General features: G+C 26.5%; 1 protein-coding gene across 1 annotated transcript in view; it reads right to left on the bottom strand.

The window, feature by feature from the left end:
* The window catches only part of LOC132942573 (leucine-rich repeat-containing G-protein coupled receptor 5), an 87,442-nt gene extending 69,450 nt beyond the window's left edge, over window positions 1-17,992 (bottom strand). The window contains exons 1-2 of the mRNA XM_061011115.1: window positions 17,670-17,992; window positions 13,835-14,191 (exon numbers count right to left, since the gene is read on the bottom strand). Coding sequence (XP_060867098.1) covers window positions 13,835-14,025 — 191 coding nt within the window. The 5' untranslated portion in view covers window positions 14,026-14,191; window positions 17,670-17,992. The remainder of the gene's footprint in view (window positions 1-13,834; window positions 14,192-17,669) is intronic.
* Window positions 17,993-21,811: the final 3,819 nt, after the last annotated feature.

Genomic DNA, 21,811 nt, shown 5'->3' with positions numbered 1-21,811 from the left:
ATTCCAAACTTCTTAGGTTAGAGCTACACAATAATATAAGTACTATTTTACTCAATTACTCCTTAAACAATATTATATAGGTACCTTGTTAATAATTTAAACTTATTTTAACTATTAGCAAAGTTTTATTTTCTAAAAACGCTCTAGTTAAAATAAAATAATATTATCATGATTCAACAAGGTGCTGACGAAAAAAATAATGTTCATTCGATATTTAAATTTTTATTTTATGTATGAAATTAACTCAAATTGTTCAACACATGCATTGTACCTATTATTCAGTATTACTACTTGGCTAACAGTTTTATCAATACCAAACCCTTTGTTATATTATTTTCAACACTTTAAGCCATCGTTGCGATGTAAGACATTTTGTTCGATTCTTTGGTTATGGCTAGAGTCTCAATGACTTACCATAATTTGATTGTAATTGGATAAACTTTGTTCATCTAACAAATATCCGTTATTTATATGAATAAATAAAATAAAACTATGAACATAACTACTATAATAAGAGTTGTATAATTTTTTTCTTGGAAAATAACACTTGTGTCATAAATAGGAAAACTTTTGATTTGTAAATAATAATTATAATGATAAATATATAACTTCTAAAACAAGGACGATATTAAATCACTGTATGCCTAATGCACATAATATTATTATATAGTGTAAACATTTAGCCATTTATGTATTGACGTATTTAATACACATTTTTAAATTGTTTTCTTAGATTCAATAATAAATTACTATATAATGGTTCCCGAAATATTATTTTATTCCTGTAAAAATAAACAAAAAAACAATTTGAAAAAAATAATTTTACGGTATCTTTTTTGCCCATAGAAAAGAATTTGCAAACATTTAAATATATGCGTGAATTCAAATACGGCAAGAAAGAAATCTTAAAAGTCATAATAGGATGACTTACGATTATTGAGATAAATCCTACACGTATAACATTTCCTTCAATAAAATTATATTACCAAATGCCCATTTCAGTACGTCTCGGGTCAATGGTTTTTAGGGTTTCCGTTGTTTATGATAACGAGTCCCCTTCTCTTCGTAACACCAACGTCAGGATAATATACAAGGGAACGACCACAGTGGCGACCGAGAGAGTAATAATTAAAAATGCCGCAACATCCTCTGGTGCCGAAATTTAATCTGCAAGCGGATTTTGCTGAGAGTAAAAACTTTTCTCGTCCCGATTAATTTATTGTCATTATTGCGTTATACGAAAAACCCCTTCTCATAGTTGCATTATATGAAGCTGAATAAAAAAAAAAAAAAAATTCTGAGTCATTAAACATTAATTAGGGAATAAATCGAATTTATTTTACGCTACACTTCTTGGAAGGAAAATAGTGGTAGACTGGAACATTTTTAAAAACTTTTTTAATTCCACTACATTATAACGGATAATTTTTTAAATCAATAAAATAATATACCTACCTATACTTAACACTTTCAAGTTATTTTGATTCTATGATAATGTATTTTGAAGAAAAAAAGAGTCATAATAGAGTTATATTATGTAATTTAAAGTTGAAATCTGAAAAACTGTTGTGTCTATTATACCTTATTTTAAAAACTTTTACACAGTTTTCTTTTTTAATAAAATGATTATATAATGTTCTCTAAATTTACAAGTTCAACTTATAAAAACATTGGGGGCATTAATCAATAATTATCTTCCTTAATCATGAATAATTACAGTTATTAAACGTTCAAGCATATAATATCATCGTACACACATTACACATATTCAAAATATAAGCAATCTTCTAATATTACCAGGACACGCAATCTATAGTTATAAAATATGTTTTTCTAGAATAAGTGAACTACTTATACTACTGTAAATCTTAAAATGAAATCGTTCTTTAATCAAAATAAAAAATATTTTAAGTTTCTTGAAAAAAGTTATATTTTATTTAACCGTAAAGTAGTTGAAAAAGTAACTTTTCCTTATAAAATGTAGGTAATTTCTTCCGTTTCTCGTAAAATGACATAATATAATAATATATTCTTTGAAAAAGTAAAATAAAGATAATTTTAAATTTATACATAATTTATTTACATTTGTATAATGACATTTTACAATTGATAACTTTATAAAATGTTATTAAATATTTTTAAAAAATAATTTCATACCATATACGGCTATTTAAACAAGAAAATAACATAATACGTATTAAAATCAACGGAGCATGCAAATAATAGCACATATTATCACTGTGTACACTGCAGATAATCTAACAATATTTAATTTAAATGCAGCTATTACACAATATGGCTTGAGGGGAATCATAAAAAATTAATAATTTAAAACAAAATTAATATTAATTTAATATGAAAAAAAGAAAATATGTATGTATATGTATAATCGTTGCGTAGTAGAATGATTACACAAAAATGGAAACGATTTGTAAGGAAAAACTTAAAAAAAAATTTAAGTGTTTTTCACATAAGACACAATAATGTAAAAAAAGGAAAACAATTAAAGTTAAACATAAAACTGGTTGTATCGTTGAATTAAATTTATTCTAAACAAGTGATAATTCGTTATCACTAACTATAGCTGTGAGCAATATAAGCTATAGGGAAGACCAATATATATTATCGAATACAAAGTATATACTGCTATCATAAAACACTTCATTTTATATTCTTAACCGAGAAAATATAAAGTTGTTGGTTTTGCAATGATTTATTTTAAAGGGTGTGGTTAAAAAAAATTGTTCAACAATGCGATCAAACTCACCCATTTGTAACAAACAATAATACTCAATTTCGTTTTTTAAATCAATGATTTATAGAATTTTGGGAAAAATCCAAAACTAGTAGTTCTCAATCATTCAAATCATCTTTAAAATATAAGTATCCACGCACTTGGGTAATGGACAATATTTGAATAATTCGGATATTGTTAATAATGGCTTGACATATTGTATACGTTTCCGAATAATTTTAGGCAATTTTTAAGATGCATATACACTATACAATACAAATGATTATTCGTGCCATTTCTTAATTTCATCAAACGTTGTATACTTGAATGAAAATATAGGTAGTTATTAGGAGGTAATCACTGATCAGTGATGTGAAAAACTAAAAATGTTGTAGAACGTCTAAATATATTTCGGTAATTAATCATCATAATTCATAATAACATAAAGAGTAATGTTGATGTTTATTATTGCATCGTAATAAATAATGACTTTATATACTTTGAAGTAACTATATTGGAATTTATTTGTTTATTATTGAATAAAGAAATAGAAATCTCACATGCCTTTATGCTTTTTATTTGCGTATTTAAAATTCACTCAGGTCGTACTATTGTATCAAATTTGAATACTTGTTATCGGTTACTGGTTACTAGCGCTGTATTTTTTCTATTTGTCCATCTCTTATTGTATTTAAGACGAAGAAAATCGCGTATTCAATCATAGTAAAATTTAGATTAAATGTATCAACACTAATTTAGTACCTACGCGTTTATATTATAATTTCCATTAACAGGGCTTGAAATCCACGAATGCTCACTTTCTTCCTAACAAATTGAGTAATTTGACTTACACCAATAAAAATACAAATATCTATGGATCTAAAACTGTCAAATTATTAACTATGTCATATTAATATTATAAATGTACTAGCTACTTACTTATTGGCTAATCATTGTATTGCCATAGCTGCATATGTTATACAGACCAGACGTTGATTGATATAGGTGGCAATGCCGTCTTAAAACATTTTAAAATTAATAAACAGTGGCTCCATGATTTAGTTTTTAACGATAACAATAAATATTTATCATTACCAAAATATGTCAAAGTTTCTCTGTACAACGAAATATATTTTTATTGACTCCTTGAAATTTTGTTTATAGCTGTTGATATTTTATATTATTAGGCACTTAGCTAACCTAGACCATTCGTCATTGATAAAGCATATTTTAAGACGAATAATTATTATCAATACTTGATAGAATAAAGTATAATATTATTATACTGACGAAATCATAATTTTTACTTAAGCGTAGTTTCATTTTAGAAAATATATCGAGTCAGACAGTAGGTACCTATGACTGTAATAATAGAGGTTGACAGTATGTGTGTCGGACCAAACAATTTTGGTAGAGAAAACCTTGGCTTTGTAATAATTAATGGCCCGCATTGTGTGAGCTCCGTGGTTTTAACCTCGATTTTCACCTTGCTTGAAAAATATGTAATTCAACGTATTATAGACATAAGTTTTAAACATTATCAATGTTATACCGTAGCGTACCTTCTCAATAGATGAAAAATACTACCTACTCTGGCACCGTATGGTATTGGCATGACAAAATCGTTAACCAATAAGAGGAGGGTCATATTTTTTTTTCATAATATCGTATTTCTGATGCCGGACGTCTGTCATAAGCAACGGTGCAGAAAAAAAAATAGTAAACGGCCCAAAAATACATAACGGAAAAGGAATCTCTGAGAGCAAGATAAATAGTAGCCAAAAACAGAGCTCACACAAGTTTTTCGTGAAATGATTTATTATTGCTCGTTATTCCCCATAACAGTTTTCTTTATCATCGCTCCTGTATGGTATCATTTCGATTTATATTATTCTGAGAGAATTTACGCTCTTTGACAGTCTTTATAGTTCAGACCTATACTTCAAAACATAATTTATTGTTAGTTTCATTTATTTATTATTATTATTATTATTTTTTTTTTTTATCAAAAAGATAAACTGAGTTATTTTTCAAAGTTTACAAAATACGTGATTCGCATGATAACAATCAAGTAAATTTAAAATTCCAAACACTAAAATAATGTAAGTATATTTATAAATTATTCAAAAAGTAAACAACAACGAGAAAATTATTTAATAATTAAAATTAAATTAACGATTTTCAAAACAATTCAAAATATATTATTATAGACGTTCTTCAGTTATTATTTTATTTTTTTCATTTCAAAAAATTAACAGGCAACATTATCTTTCGGGTGCTGCATATTTAAATATAGAACTTTCTTAGTTTATCAAATAAATATCCAAACTTAAATTATTAATCGTAAAAAAAATGTTTTTAGAAACAATGTATTTATATTATATTTTAAAAACATTAATATAATATATATAGCTTCTAGTCAAAAAAATAAAGTAATATATTCAATCCAAATAGTAATACTATACCTATATACATATAGTTTAAGATATCATATGTATCATGGTATACAAATTAAAAACTTTGATTATACTCCCATAGTGAATTATAAAAATTAAATAAGTACAGATTAAATACAAATTAAATAATTGAACCTATAATGATATAGGTTACCTACCTATAATATTGTGTATAAGTAAATGTCTTAATATGAAATTATTATGATACTCAATATTATGTATTTTATCAATATGATATTTGCAAATTGTAATCATTAAGTTTCAATTAGCTACTTATAATTATTATTCAAAACATGAAATAGTTGAGTCACATTTCTAATTGAGTGCTGAAAGGTAGATAGTGTGTCAGTGTTGTGTTCAACAAAACTTATTGGATCAACGTTATTACCTACCATCAGAATATTTAACCTTCCTCGGCGTTCAGCCGTTTCCTTTTATATAGTCTTAAGTTGTAAAAAAAAAATTAAATAAATAATAATTACACTAATTTTGTAATAAATATTCAAATATTAACTGGTAGAACCATAAAAGCACAATATGTAGCGATAACAGCCTAGTTGCCAAAGCTGCATTATGATCGATACCAAAAAAATATGAACATGTAATATTATTATTGATTACATAATATTAAAATATTTACCTACCTACCTACTGGTTATTACCTAGTAGTTTAAAGAAAAATGATCGTACATTTTGAAGTATTCGTAGCCTTCGTGTGGTTTAAATAAATATTATCCGAATCTTTAAAACGAGTGCTGACGAACTACTACATCATAAAATATAACATGGGACAATTATTTTACTTTTTGCTTTATGGTTAGTAACTGTATACATTTAACGGCGTCGTTAAAAAGGTCCACCCAAATCCGATTTCGATGTACACCACTCTCAAGTCGATGACTGTCGTTTACGATCACGATTAAACACTGAAATATAGGTGGTTAGGGAAAACCCAAAGGATATTGTTATTTACGACCGACGTGAAAACTTTTCCCGAAGGAAATATGAATTTTGCTTTCATCATCAAGTGCCTTTCACGCAATTCTTCATATGAGTGCCAAAAAAAAAAAAAAAAACAAGGAAATTTATAGTCAAGCCAAAAGTTTGTGCTGATAAAAAAATATATATATTATATAAATTTGAATGCATTGTTTTCTTATCTGAAGTACATATTTAAAGAATAAACTCATTTAATGTTGATTCTACAGCAAAATGTCGCAAAATATTCTGTTTACATAAAAAATTCAATTTTTTTCATTTCGATTCTTAGAGTCTCGTCTGAGCTCCTTGAGGCGTTACAATTGCATTTTAGTGCCAAATAAAACACAACGATAGGTTTTTTATGATTTTCTTGGCACAAATTTTATGTTGTTCGTTCATGAAAAAACTAATACATCCGGTGATCCTGTCGTCCAAATACCTAAATGGAGTTTTCTCAAAACACATTGAAGGAACTCATGCCGAACTCATCGAAAATTCGAAAAGTTTCCAACCCATTGTATATACTTATTTTTACTGGATTCGATTTCCTTATATCACGTACAAAGTGTTACAATGCATCAACTTCAGAATACATTATAAAGAAATCAAAAAAAAAATCAAAACAAATCTACGGAATAGAAATGACTTTAAATTTACTCAGTTTTTATTTTATAATAATATTTATTGTGTTTATTGAATACCTTCAAGTTATTTAGATTGTAAGAAAAAAAATTTAGTTTAGCATTAAGATAAAAAATATTCGTAATTATATGTATAAAATACAAAACATTGAACCGCATAATATCGTAGCAGATTTTCTGATATCACGTTTATTCTCTGGTTTTTTCAAAAGTACCTACGCTTCCGGTTCTCAAGGATTGTTCGACATTAATATTATCTAAATATTAGGTACATTCTCAGTTTCAGTCTAATTAACATTATATCTAATATCTGACATAATATAATTAATACCTTAAAATTATAATTACCCACATATAATCAATTATGGAAAGTTAATCCCTTATATTAATCCCTATAAACTATACTACGCGTTTAATTAATTCAATTAGGGCTAATCATCTTTTATGATATAGAATCAAATTTGAAACTCAATACCTACTATATTCTAAAGTACCTATTTTAGATATTGATTTTATAACTACGAGATACCAAAATACTGTAGGTACTATGCCCTTGAAGATTTAATTCATTAAAACAAACAAATAACGCAGTCGATTTAATACGAAACAAAATGTATTAAAAAGGTATACGTATCCATAATCAAAATTTAAACAATTACTTAACACGCACAAGTATACGAATATATTATAAAATTAAAAAAGAATAATATTATAATTCTCTTCTAATTGAGTATAGTTTTAATTTTTTTCAATTAGATTCCATTTAATTTTATAAAAATCATTAAGTATCAATATTCAACTTATCACTTATGTTACTAGTTTAATAATTATATTTCGATACGCCTGCTTTCTTTTTTTAATAAATGTCTCAGAAAAACATTTTTGTACCTTCATCATAATTATTCAGGTATGGAACTTCAAGTATACTTATTATGAAAAAGAGCTACATCATTATTTATGACGAAGAAATATATTATGTATATTTAAAGAGTTGTAATTTGTAAAAACATCATAAAAATCCAAAACACAAAATATTTTAAAACTATATACATTTTAAAAATTAACAAACACCAAATAGGTAGTATTATTGTTACAAACATTTGATTAATATCAATACATCACATAATTATTGGTAGGTTTTTTATACCTCTTAATAATTTTAGGAAATAATTTGAAATTACAATTTTTCAATTAAATCAAATATTGTTGGTGCTCAAACGGTATAATATAAATTTTGTATGAAAAATTCGATGTTGGAAGCTCTTTAATGATATAACTAGTATAGATATGATAAATAGATTTATTTGAAAACTAAGTAAGTACTAACTCATAACAAAGCTTAAATTTTAATCAAATTTAAAAAAAATAAAGTATTTTATAACATTTTACTCTAATAATAAACTCTATTGTTTTAAAAAAGAAAAATCTAAATATTATTTTAATTAAAATGTCCAAACATATAAATAAATAAATTAAAGCCATATTGAACAAGTTGATTAACAAATTAAAATCAGCTCTAAATAACCTAAATTCAGAATTATGTAACGACCAGTCCCAGTCGTCCCATTTCGACATTATAATAACTAAATCTATTTAAATATGCAACAATTTATTAGTATGGTACCGAAAACCGAGACAAACCAAAAATAATTCACTAAAGGAAATAAAGTCCTACATGTCGCCTTGAGATCATGAAATTATTCTCCACAGACGCCAACAAATAACACAGAAAAAAATTAAACGGTCAAGAACAAAATTCCTATGATTCATGCGCCAATTCAGTCACGGTAAACATATAATCAGTGATAGCATCATAAGTTATGATATATATACATAATCATATATATATGATTCATAACTTACTATTCAAAAACGCAATCCATCAAAGACAATTTTCCACAACCTATATGCAAACTACTAGCCCATTTTAGTAGCATATGCAAACTAATTTAATTTTAGCCTTATTATATACACCTATTAACATATAAATATTACCATTTGTACACAATCTAAAAAACCTATCATACTGTATGCCAATAACCCTGCCATTGACTAGTCCTATTTATAAATACGAACAATTTCATATTTTGTCTTAATTTTAACAGTAAATGTAGTTTGAATTTTTTTTTTTTTTAAACACGTGTTTATAATAAATGGAAAAAAAATCATATAAACACCACGGTTACATACTTTTTATTACATTCCATGAACTAATAAAGGATGATTTATAGTAAGAAACGGGTTGGTAGGTAGGTACCTGCACACTACACAGTTTATTAATATAATTACTAAATTTAAAAATACAAATCAAGACTTGTTTCAAAAAGTAATTAGATATCTATATTTATTTATTGTTACTAAATTTAATGACACACCGTTATTACTAACTATGGGCACAAATTATTAGGTAGGTACCTACATTTTCCATTCATATTTTAGATTAAGCGTAAAGACGGAAAGTGTCGGAATTTTGGTTATATTTTATTTAACACTTTTGCTAGGATATGACGTCTTCCAAAAGTTTCAAGTAGCCTTTAATCGGATTAGTCGTTAAACCTAATTTGTTCTTTAATGTCATTCTTCGTTTTTTTTAGTCGTATCTTAATAAGTAAAGAAAACAAAGGAAAATATCAAAGACATTTGTTTTAAAGTATAATCTCCACTCAGAATTACTTTTTTTTTGGAATAAAACGATTTAGTATTGGTTTAAGACTTTTACAAAACGAATGTAATACACGCTGAATTAGCTATAGTTTAACCCGCATCGATTCTAAATAAAATGATCAAATATTAAGTGCGCAATTTGTATAGTGTTAAATATATTATGTAACGCGTTCAAAGCAATGGTTGTTTGGATAGTTAATTTTGTTTTCCGAACATAATATAATTATAAATGTATAATATATTTATATAGGTGTTGTGTTTCCATATTTTCAAACGTCTAATTCTAAGATTAATGTAGATTTTGAATTATGAGCGAAATGAAAAATGTTTAAGTTCATATTATAATATTATAAATTATTTAGTATTTAAATGTTTTTTTTATCATATGTTTTACTGTCATATACTCATATCAATTGAGGTTCCAAAAAGTAGGTACCTTCTATACACTTTTATATGACTCAAATAGTTATAATTAAAAATATTAACTAGTTGTCAATTCGGAGAGGTAATTTTTCGATTTTCCCAATAGTTTTGAAAGGTTTAAACACTTTAAACTGATAAAGTGTAAGGAAAGACTTATCAGCAATAACTCCGGGAGTATGTTAAAGAAACGTCAGCAAATGATGTTAATATAATAATATATATTATTATGTAACCACTAACCAAGCCATGCTTTGAATAATTTTTCAAATATTAATATAATTTCTAATTTCTAACAAACTATTATAGTACCCTACCTATCACATCACACCAGCGACCATCAGTGTTCTGCCCATAAGACTTGAGCGATACTGTGCGAATGCCGAAACACCAATAGTTACCTACCATGTCTGGTTTTCAGATAACTACCTATTGAGCGGAGAAAATAATGATCTCCGACCACTGACTGCAGACTCCTGTATCGGCTCGTTTTACAGTTTATTACCTGAAGTATTTAATAATGATTTATAGGTTTACTATTGAAAAATATAATACTGATAATGACAAATAATAATAGTAATACATTTAAGCCAAGTCCGCGGAATTTATTCAAAGAGTTACGGTTAAATGTACAAGTCTGTGGCAATGGTGTGGTATATAATGGTTATAATATGCTGACAACTGCTACTGCGTTGGTCCTTTCCACAACATTCCAAAACCCTTGAACATGTGATATTTATTGTTTCAGGGGTTTCAGAATAATTTTAAGGGTTCCCTGCAGGCAGACGCGTTTATTGCTAATTAAATCGAAAGGTCGCTCGATCGATTTTTTTTTCTGCCCAAAAACCTCTATGCACGTAATAAACGCGCGCACACGATAACAACAGTTTACAAACTGTATAGGTATATATATAAGGCTATTGTGGGAGGGGCATGTGCTCTTAAATTGCATTATTAACAAAGTCGAAACAAAAACAAGTGTAGGATACAATAATAATAGTGCACTGCAAGTGGAAAAATAAAAACTCAACCAAACACAATGTAGGTACTGATAAAAGGTGTACAAATATTTGGCTACTCTCTAGTACGCAAAATAATTCTAATAGTATATTTACTCATTATAATATTATTGTCATCAGAGACTCCCACTCCACACCCCCCCCCCCCCCCCAACCCATTAAACGTAAGCGGTTCCAATACGAATTGTACTTCACTGGTTCAATCGTAAAAATGAATGTAATATTATAAAAATACATTTAACCAACGGACTGCATAGGTATTGTTATTATTATTATTTTAAACTAATTTGACATACTGAAATTATTTCGATTCTTTTTTAAAAGTTCAATAAATTTGGTTTTGAGATAATATTTTTAATACTTAATATTTTTTTTAAACATGCTTGTAAATATTTGAACATTTATGACCCAATACAAATAATGTAAGCGGCCTGCAGGTATGACCTAAACTACTATTAAAATTACATTATATTTTTACTTTTTATTCAAATTCTTATAAATAGCTACTATTTTCAATAAAATATAAAAAATAAGAAATAATATAGAAATATCTCAATTATTATAAATAACCTCTCATTCATGTTGACATGTAATTACAAAAGCTGTGAATAGTAAATAACTAGTAGGTACACAAATAAATGTTTGAGACTTTCAATATTGATTCAATATTCCTATAAAATGTAGGATACCAATCACTAGTATATGCTAATTTTTTAGCGATTAAAAATAGAATGTTTCGACCTGCTAACGGTCCATTGTGTAAATTAAATCAATGTTCTATCACATTATTAAAAAATATTAGACATTATGCAATAAATCAATCATATTTTCTCAGTTCATACAGGAACTGTAAGCATTAAACATATTAAATATTTAATTATTAATAAATACGTCCATTATAAATTTGCTTTTACATTATAAGCTATTATATTATAAACTTGGAATATTGTATTATTATTATTATTATTATTAAAGAGTGATTTGTACATTAATTGTACAATCAATTTTTAGATGGTCTTTGATAATATGATAGTATCTACTGTCACTGATATATTTTTATTGAAAATAAACTACTAAGAACCGTTCGTGATTCTCTGGACGCTTTAAATGATGAACAACATTGTAAATACAGTTCACCGATGTTGCATTTACTTGACATGATTTTGATAAATGAGCAACTAGGAGTTGAAAAAATAAACGAACTGAAAAAACTGATTGAGGGTGAATAGACATGATGTGACCGCTGTCGTTTTGTTACTAAAGAAATTGTGAATTTTAATATACTACGTAGCAGTAGTCCCGTTGAATTTGCACTAGTTGCACATAAAAATCGTAAAATATTATGTTTAAAATAAACAAAATAATAATATTTGTGAAATATTATATTAATGAGTTAGGTACCTCTACTGTTATTTTTTTTTTATTAATAAAAAACCTATCCAAACATATTTATGAGTAATACAAATAATTTTATCCTACAAATTTGTAAATATAATTAATAAGCAAAATCACTTTAAAAAAAAAATTTTTTTTACTTATAAGTTTCAATACTTATAGTAAGTTAACTAAATTCTCTCTACTCGTATAATACAAAAATTATTTTGCCAAAATGTTCACTCTCTAGTCTCTATTCAGTTTTGACTTGTATTTATGCCAAAGTCACTATCCTTTGACACACACGCACGTTATTATTAAGCCTATAGTTTGTGTTATTGTTTCTGCCATTAATCAATCATGATTATGTAAATAGTCATATAATGATATTTGATATGTTTGGACATTCGACAAATATAAATCATGAAAGCATAGCATGGAAGATGAATCATTGACGTTTGAAGCATATACCTTCAGTCAAAAAAATATTAAAACATTTCAATTTACTTAATAAAAATATTTTAATAATAAATACTGATCAAAATAGACATTTAAAATATTTGAAAATTAGAAAACGTTTAAATTTTGTGTTCTGGCTATCATGATCTAAATAAAGAGATGTTTGTAAATATTATTATAAGTCTCAATGTATTGAAGACAAAATTAAAATAACGCTAAGTTGTTATAACTATTATTTTAAAACACTATTTTGTAGTGTAACATTGTCTCACAACCAACATAATATCTCGCACTTGTGTAGGATGACTAAACAGTTTTAACTACCTAGGTTTGTATTTTGAAATATATATTGATTTTAATCATAGCTAGATTAAATACTAGGTACACGTTAGCATAAATTTTACTTGTAAATATTTTAAAAGACGATGTAAATTTACGAAGGGATAATAATTTATAATATTAAAGGTTAGGTTAGGTTAGGTTTTGTTTAATAATTTATAATATTAAAGGTAATCCATTATTAAAATAATCAACAATAACAACATAATCTAATATAGATCAGTCTGGATGAGATTTGTAATTGAATTCGTATAATTCGTATATTCGTATAATTCGTGCATTGTTATACAAATATAATATGATTTTGAAATGACACCCTCAATATTACTTTACATTTCAATATTTCATTATAAAATAACATATTAGTTATTTACAAGAAATTTCATTCGGAAAGTTTTTATAGGTCATCATTTCTGTGGACGAAGGTCGTCACTGACCATTTCCTAGTTTTATCTCTGAATCACGTATCATTACGCACATACATAACATTATAATTATAGTAATGAAAAATGTACGTGAAAATAAACAAATGTTTGTAATATATAACTATATGGTATTTTATTTGATTTCTAATTGTATCACACTATCATGTAATAGTAATAATTGCTGTTATGTTATTAATATAATACATATTATGTTAAAATGCTATCTACGTGTTTTGTTTGCTCAACCACGTGTTGTTCGTTCCGATTCGTCTTTAGAAATAACAGTAATAATAATTATTGATTAGATTTATATTTTACTTACAGCTTAGTGATGTTAACGGGTATGTTGTCAGGTATTCTGGTGAGTCCCAAATTTCTACAGGACACTTCTGTCGCTTCGTGGCCATCGCATCGACACTGCGCAGGTGACTCGCAAGATTGCATAAAGTTTACGTCCGCTGATGCAAGCGACAATATCATTAAAGACAAAGCCGTTAGCAGCGCGGATATCATTGTTTAATAGATTATAAACAGTATATTAGTCTGAGTAAGTAAATCTCAGGTCAACGTCGATGATGCCACTTCAGCTAACTTCTTCAATCTTAGACGACACTTCCAGATCTCTGAATATGGATTCATTTTTATGAAACTTGTCATTTTGTTAACACATAAATCGAATCTGAAAAATCAATAACCGTTACAAATAATCAGAACAATAACGCGAGTTTCGTAAGTTTATTAATATTGTATTGTTTTGTTGGATATTATGTATAGTTTGTTCATCGTATTTACATTTTAATAATCAATGCAATTTTAAATATATTAAAATAGTTTTAAGCTCGTCAACTTTAGCAAAGAATAAGTTTATTTAAGTTGTATGTTTTTTCACTTCAAGTTTTAATAAAAAAAAATACTTCAAGTAAAGTGTTTAAATTAAAAGTACACAGATGGATTAATTAAACAAATTCCATACAATTTTTACTTGATCAATTTTCGTTCCGGTTCATATATACATTTATGGTTGTAAAGTAGACCAAACGTATATATACCGTCTCTGCATACACACAATTTTAACCTCAATAATGTAAAAGTAGTTTTGAAAGGAAGAGTGAATATACTTAAGTGTCCGTACAAAATATAGTATGGACATTTTTATTTAAATTTTACTCTCTAACAATACATTGCAATTTAATATTAAATTTACAGGGTCAATATTTTAGAGCAGACGCAACAACGTATATCAAATACGTGTGTTTATCGTCTATGTTACGTCATTATCGCCATTGAAAAAAAAACGATATAGGTGAAAGTTGATTTGCAAACAACAGCAGTGAGCTCCTGCAATCGTTATAGCTCAGTCTAGGATCATAATTTGATTCGACTATCAATGTAATAATATGTATTCGTTTATATTGGCATGTACACTGCAGTGCACGTACGTTATTGAAAGGTAATTCGACAGGTAAAGTGGGTATTGTACATTTTTTTATGAATCCTTAATAAATGTTAAAAATCAAATTTTTTTTTGCATAACATGTCGACATAGAATTTATTGATTTATGATTTAGAATATATTAAGAATTAATTTTACAATTTTGATCATCTCACTCGTTCCCCGAACACAATTAGTAACAATACCATATACGTTCGAAAAATGGTGGGCGGATATTTGATTATAATCACCATCAGTGGGTCAATACGGCAATCTGACTATTGTTTGGCACTCTGGCCTTCGAAAATATAATATTAAAGAAATTAACCATTTAATTAATATCACGTTTTTGAGGTTATTGTTTAAAATTATTAGGTGTTTTCATAAATAAGTTACGCAAAAACATATAATAAATAATTGTATGTCCTTCAATCAAATTCAAAATGTTTATCATACCCAGTGTGATCATCCTAACAATGAACTATATAATACCTACCTAATATAACTAAATTACATATTTTTATTAATTGCAATATTATTTTTCAGATAAAGTTTATGTTTAATTACTAAATTCAAGAGCACCTACCTACCTACTTGTTTATTCAAACATAAGGATTAGACTTTTAACTATAATCCATCACATAATAACACTCAAACCAAAAATTAAAAATAATACCAATTAATTACACTTAATTGTAGTATTCAATTACTTATGTGTCAATATTTACTATTCACGTCTATTATCCGTGTTTGTATACAATAATTTATTAGTAACTTGCATAAATATAATATATATATATAGGTAAAGATAAAAAAAAAGATTTTTAATTCAATCTTTGGATAGAAAATAATTGTTATGTGCCTTCAACTTCAAATCAATTAACACTGTAATACGTTTTTCACATTTCAATTTCATAAAAAATATGTCACCAAGCTTAACACGAATTAAATCATAACTTATTGAGTCAATGAAAAAGTTTATATTGCGATCTATAGTACCTTTATGATATGACCAAAAATAGTGAATTATTATTATAACCAAAAAATTATAAATTCAATTCACAATTCCCACGGTGTTCGCAATAATATCTTGATCATTATGTATACATGCGTATAATAATATTATACCTAATTTATATTATCTATTTATCTATAATTCATATTATTTCTATGCATTTATTCAAAACAACTTATGTGTTCTATAATAGTAATAAACCTCAGTATAAAATCTGATGAAATTAGGTGATTGATAGATAAACTAATTTAAGTAATTTAAACGCTTTACTTTTTTTATTTAACTCGGTAGTAATACATATTTATACATCATTTGCCAATAGTTCTTCTGTAAGTATACCCAGTTATTATTTTAAATTCATATGAATTAGTAAATATTATATAAACATAACTAAACTCGTATTTTAAATCACTTTATTTAAAAAGGAAAATAACATAGCAGTTCACTTAAAACCAATTTAAAATGTACCAAACTATAATTAAATGATTGTAATTATTATTATTAAAAAAAAGTAATTATTGTCTAATACATTAATTGTACCTATTTATTTTTTAAATTATTTTTTCTTGAAAAACATTGCAATTTATTCATGTAATAAACGTTTTAAGACTACAAAACAATTTTAATTCTTTGATTTAAATTAATATGATTGAAAAATCGATTTACATGTTTCATCGCAGTGGGGGAAAATTAACGGATTAAAACTGTATATTATCTAAAACTTTTCTTTCAAAATAAGATACTTTATTTATTGAGTATAATGGATCACAAATCCTTGTACTCATATACGTATCACAAGTTTTCAGAAGTCTGGATATTATTGTAGGAGTAACTCAAACACAAGATAAATAATAGCTATTAGCAATCACAGTTTATCATAGATATGTCGAGATATTTGTAAAAGAAATCTACTGTTAGAAATATTAAGCGCAAAAAGACAAACAATATCTAGCCATTAGTTATGGGAATCATTGAATAACACCTAATATAACTTGAAAACTTGAACCAACCATAATAATACTATATTTACTTCAATCAATTTAAATTTTATTTATTCGGTCGTTAAAGCTGCACAATATTATATAAATTGTTTTTGAATCATTCAACTTAATACGAACAATATATTATTATATAATATTACAGATCGTATTTATTTATTTTAAATATTGTACAACAATATTGTAACAATTTTATGTAAATTAAATAATAATATTTTTGTTTATAATAATATCGATCAGTCTACTATATTACAGGTTTATTAAAATAATGAAAAGGTTAACATTGAACAGTAGTTATTTATAACTATATGGACCCTCCGGGAATATTTAATTTATTAGTCTTAAAACTTAAATTATTCAATAATAAACATACATGGTTATATTATTATATATTATTATATTATTATAATATTATTATATTACAATTCGCACATATAATATAATAATAAATGGTGACTTGACATTTTAAGTTTTAAACGTAATTCACTTTTAAAGATTAATATTTTTAGCCAAAAACTTATATTTTCTGTATGTATTTTGCCTACGAATATATTATACAAACTAGGTACAATTAATAATACAAATATTTAATTTAAACAATGTAGTGTAGTTATAACTTTATAACTTACTATTAGTTATACTGAGAAGTGAGTGCATTTGTCTAGCATAATATTTTTAATCAAATAAAATAATATCATTGTAATCGACTCACTATTATTCCAAAGTGTATTTCTGGCTACTCCGTGCAATAAATGTATTCACAATAAAAATATACACCAAATCACTTCAAAAATGTCAATTAAAACAACACTAAATAAAAATAAATACTATTTCCAATAATTTTTTTTAAATTATGTCAAGAATTAAATAATCTAAAATGCGTTTTTTAAATTTAAATCACAAGATTAAAACATTAAACAAACACAATAAAAATATATGAAACAAAAAAATCAGATCCTATCAAAAATTGAGTTTCGAAAAACTTTCACCGCGATATGGACACCAGGCTCAGAAAGACCATAGCGAAGGGCATGCGGCGTACCATTCACTGAGGAACGGATTTTACGGTTATCCCGTTACTGAAGCCAATTGCCGCCGGAAGCGGTCGTGAACGGTCGGCTATGGTCGGCGACAACTTTCAAGGAACCCGCCAACGGTGATTTTTTCGTTTTTTTTTTATTTTTCTTTTTGCGACCAACCGATAGCGGACTTTACGATACACAACAATAACTTTCTAGTCTTTCTAATCAAAGTTCAAATAAAAACTGATATGGGGGTATTTGATGAAACCGTTCACAAATGTTATTCCAGTCGTTTTTTATGGCTGAAGATTGCATATTATACAAATGCGTGCGACGTTGACATTTTATATATGCACATTGCATTTATAGGTACTTGAATATAAATATGATCTTATCAATTGTGGAAACAAACATAAAACAAAATATAATCCTAGTCAATGCATAATAATATGAAAACAAAATAGACAAAGCCAATTCATTCCTCCGAAGGTTATATTTATACAATATTATAATCATTATTAAATTAGTGTATAAGCTGCTACGACCAAAGAAAATACACTCTGTAGGCATTGGTATAACTTCAAATCATAGTAAATAATATTGTACAACAAATTGTAAATTTCTTCGTAAACCACGAAAATTATATTTTTTTTCTTTGCTTAGTATGATCATAATAAAAAAAAAGTCTTTCAAGATATTATATACTACATAATATAGGTATTGGGGGACGGAGTGGCCGACCCGAGTTCAATGCCTCGGTCGCGGGCGGCATTTTTCTTCGGGAAAGTCACGGTGTCCGGAGAACAAGTGCCGCCATCCCCCCACCCCGGGCATGGCAGATACCTACGGGTGCCCAAATTAAAAATTCTGCCAAAACAAACACACACGTGTAAACAAATCTACAGTACCCTCCCATACAGTACCACAGGCTAATGACCTATAGTAGTCGAAGCCTTAACCCTAATAAAAAAAAAAATAAAAAATAAAAATAAATATAGGTATTATAATGATACTATATTTATACCTATGTGTTATAATGAAAAAAGTTTCATACAAATAATAAACATCTTAACTTACACAATGTATAACTACATAGAAATATAAATTGCATACTAAATTATATATTATCTAATATCTTATTAAGCATCATAATAATTGAAACATTTAAAATGACATTATAACATTTTAATTATATTTTTTATAAACGTATATACAGTGAATAGCATTTTGGATTCTAATCAGAGTGATAATGCGTGTGTGTTTTATTTGTTTTTCGTGTGTGTATGTATGTGCGCTCACCCTGATAGGAGCAGTAGAAACTAAAAACGCTTCGTTCTTCAACTTTGAAGGTGATTTTTCGGCAAATATGATTTTTATATGGGCGGGAGGAACTATATGCTGAACTTATAGCAATCAAAGAATTTCGAAAATATATTTTAGTTACTGTTGTTTTTGTATAGGTAATATGTATTTTCAGTTAAAATGTTGACAAAAATAGATATTTATTTGTAACTTTTCGTAGTTAAAACATAAAATATTTAATTTTTGATAGCTTGATGTTGAAAACGTTTCACATTCGATTCCTTATAAACTTATACATACACTTAAACTTACACATATCACAGCATCCTAAAAATCTAAAAACCAACAACTTGTTTTTGTAGATATTTCCAATTCAAAACTATGAAATCGGATATTTAAGCAAAAACTATTATTTCACTTGAAACCTTTTGTCACTACGTCATATATTATTATTTACTAATTACTATGTACACAATGAAATTTTGAAAACATTTAAATTAATTTTAATGTATTTATATCATAAAGAATAAACCTAATCATACCGTTTACGGCACATCCGCGTCCGTATTAACTTATTCGTTAATAACAGCTATAATATTATTGTATAATGTGGAAAATTTACTGTTGAAAATAGTAGTTTAATTTACCGTTACTAATACAAAAATGAATTACCAATAGGAATATAAATATATAGTAAAATATCTTACTATATCTTAGATTAATATATCTTTAGAAATATAGGACGACTACAGACGGCCTCAGCTCAGAGTGGTTTTTCGTCGTATTTATCATAATATAGAAAATGATCTTCCTTTACAGAGACCTACTCAATAATGAAATACACTCGAAAGTAGTATGAATTTGGGAGTTCTGAGTTCATTTTTACAGCGAGATGAAAAAAGTTAAAGCGGGAATGTCTCGCTTGCAGTACATTCGATCTCCCTATAATTTTCTAAAAAAAAATTTGAACGTCTAACTAAAACGTTTTTTGTTAACATTTTCTGAAATAAACAAAAATATTTTTTTCTTATTACCATTTTGTTTATTTATTTTTTAATCAGTTAATAGTATTTTACATCAAATATTAAATATAGGTATACAATTTTTATTTATTATTTACACTAGTTTTCTTACTTCTATAGTAATAGGTACATCATATTCAACAACTCGATCATGAATTAATAAACAATAAGCAGTTATACCTGAAAGAGTTTCCGATGATTCAATTTCCAACTGAACATCTACTGCTGAGTTTGTGGCTAAATCGTTCTGTTTTGATGTACCCATCAATAAAAATAATTTGATATATTATAATGAATTATATGTTTTTAATCTTGACAAAAATGTGGTATAATCTGAATGTGCTGGATAAGAATTATTTCTTACTAAATAAACCAAAGAGGGAAAATCATTAGAAAACTTCTGTAAATTCATGGTTTTTAATATAACTTAAAATAATTGGTTGTAAAAAATCGAATCAATAAGATAATTTAATGAAAAAAAAAATAACACATCTTGATTGTACAATGATTCGATAGTAACTGACTAAATGTTTTAAATTAATTATGTCTTAAATAATCTCATGTCTGTCGCATTAATAATTCGCTTGGTAAATCGTATATATTTTTTCTAGAAAATTATAGGCAGATTGAATGTACTGCAAGGGAGACATTCTTGCTTTAACTTTTTTCATCTCTCTGTAAAAATTAACTCAGAACTCCCAAATTCATACTATACTCTCGACACTTATTATGCACCGGAGTGATATTCCCTTTTTAATAATATGCAAAATATACCTATAATTTAGGTGATAGTTATTATACATAGCGAAATAAATTAATTTATGTATATTATTATAAAACTAATACAAATATGGACCAATCGTTCTGTTATTTTAGTCGTTGCTAAACATTTAAGTGTTTGTATATACCTAGAAAAAATAAGAAAACAAATATTTCCAACGTCGAAAAAAAAACAAATCAAATATATTATTACTACTAAATTCTCAGAAACCTTTACCCTAGTGGCTATAGTAGTTTGAGACTTCCAGATATAAAATTGTAAATTCCACCTCGAATACGACGGTCAAAATAGTCAATTCCACACAAGTTTTTATTTTATTTCCCTTAAAAGTGTGTACAATCACAGGGGATTTCGTATGTCCCGAGGAAGTGGAAAGGCGGTAATTTAAGTCTGGATATAAAATAGTGTAATAGTCTAATGATCCAGACAATTCAGTTATTATTGATAATATATTTTCATATACGCGCATCGAGCATCACAATAATGTTTGTAGTTACATAAATATTATATTTTTGCAACTCGTTTGTAGTTTGAAATGGCATGTAATAAAATACGAATTAATTATATAAAACCATAATAGCTTTCATAAATAAAAATAAAATAACGTCACAAAAACATGTACTCAAATCACAACCCTCTAAATTATTTATTGTTTAAAACTATATACACAATACGCATACATACATACATATATATATATAATATTTTATTCACTATAAACTTATAT

The sequence above is a fragment of the Metopolophium dirhodum genome, chromosome 4, assembly GCF_019925205.1.
Source record: "Metopolophium dirhodum isolate CAU chromosome 4, ASM1992520v1, whole genome shotgun sequence".
Taxonomy (NCBI): domain Eukaryota; kingdom Metazoa; phylum Arthropoda; class Insecta; order Hemiptera; family Aphididae; genus Metopolophium; species Metopolophium dirhodum.
The sequence above is the reverse complement of the archived record's forward strand: the minus strand, read 5'-3'. Positions and strand labels throughout refer to the sequence as shown.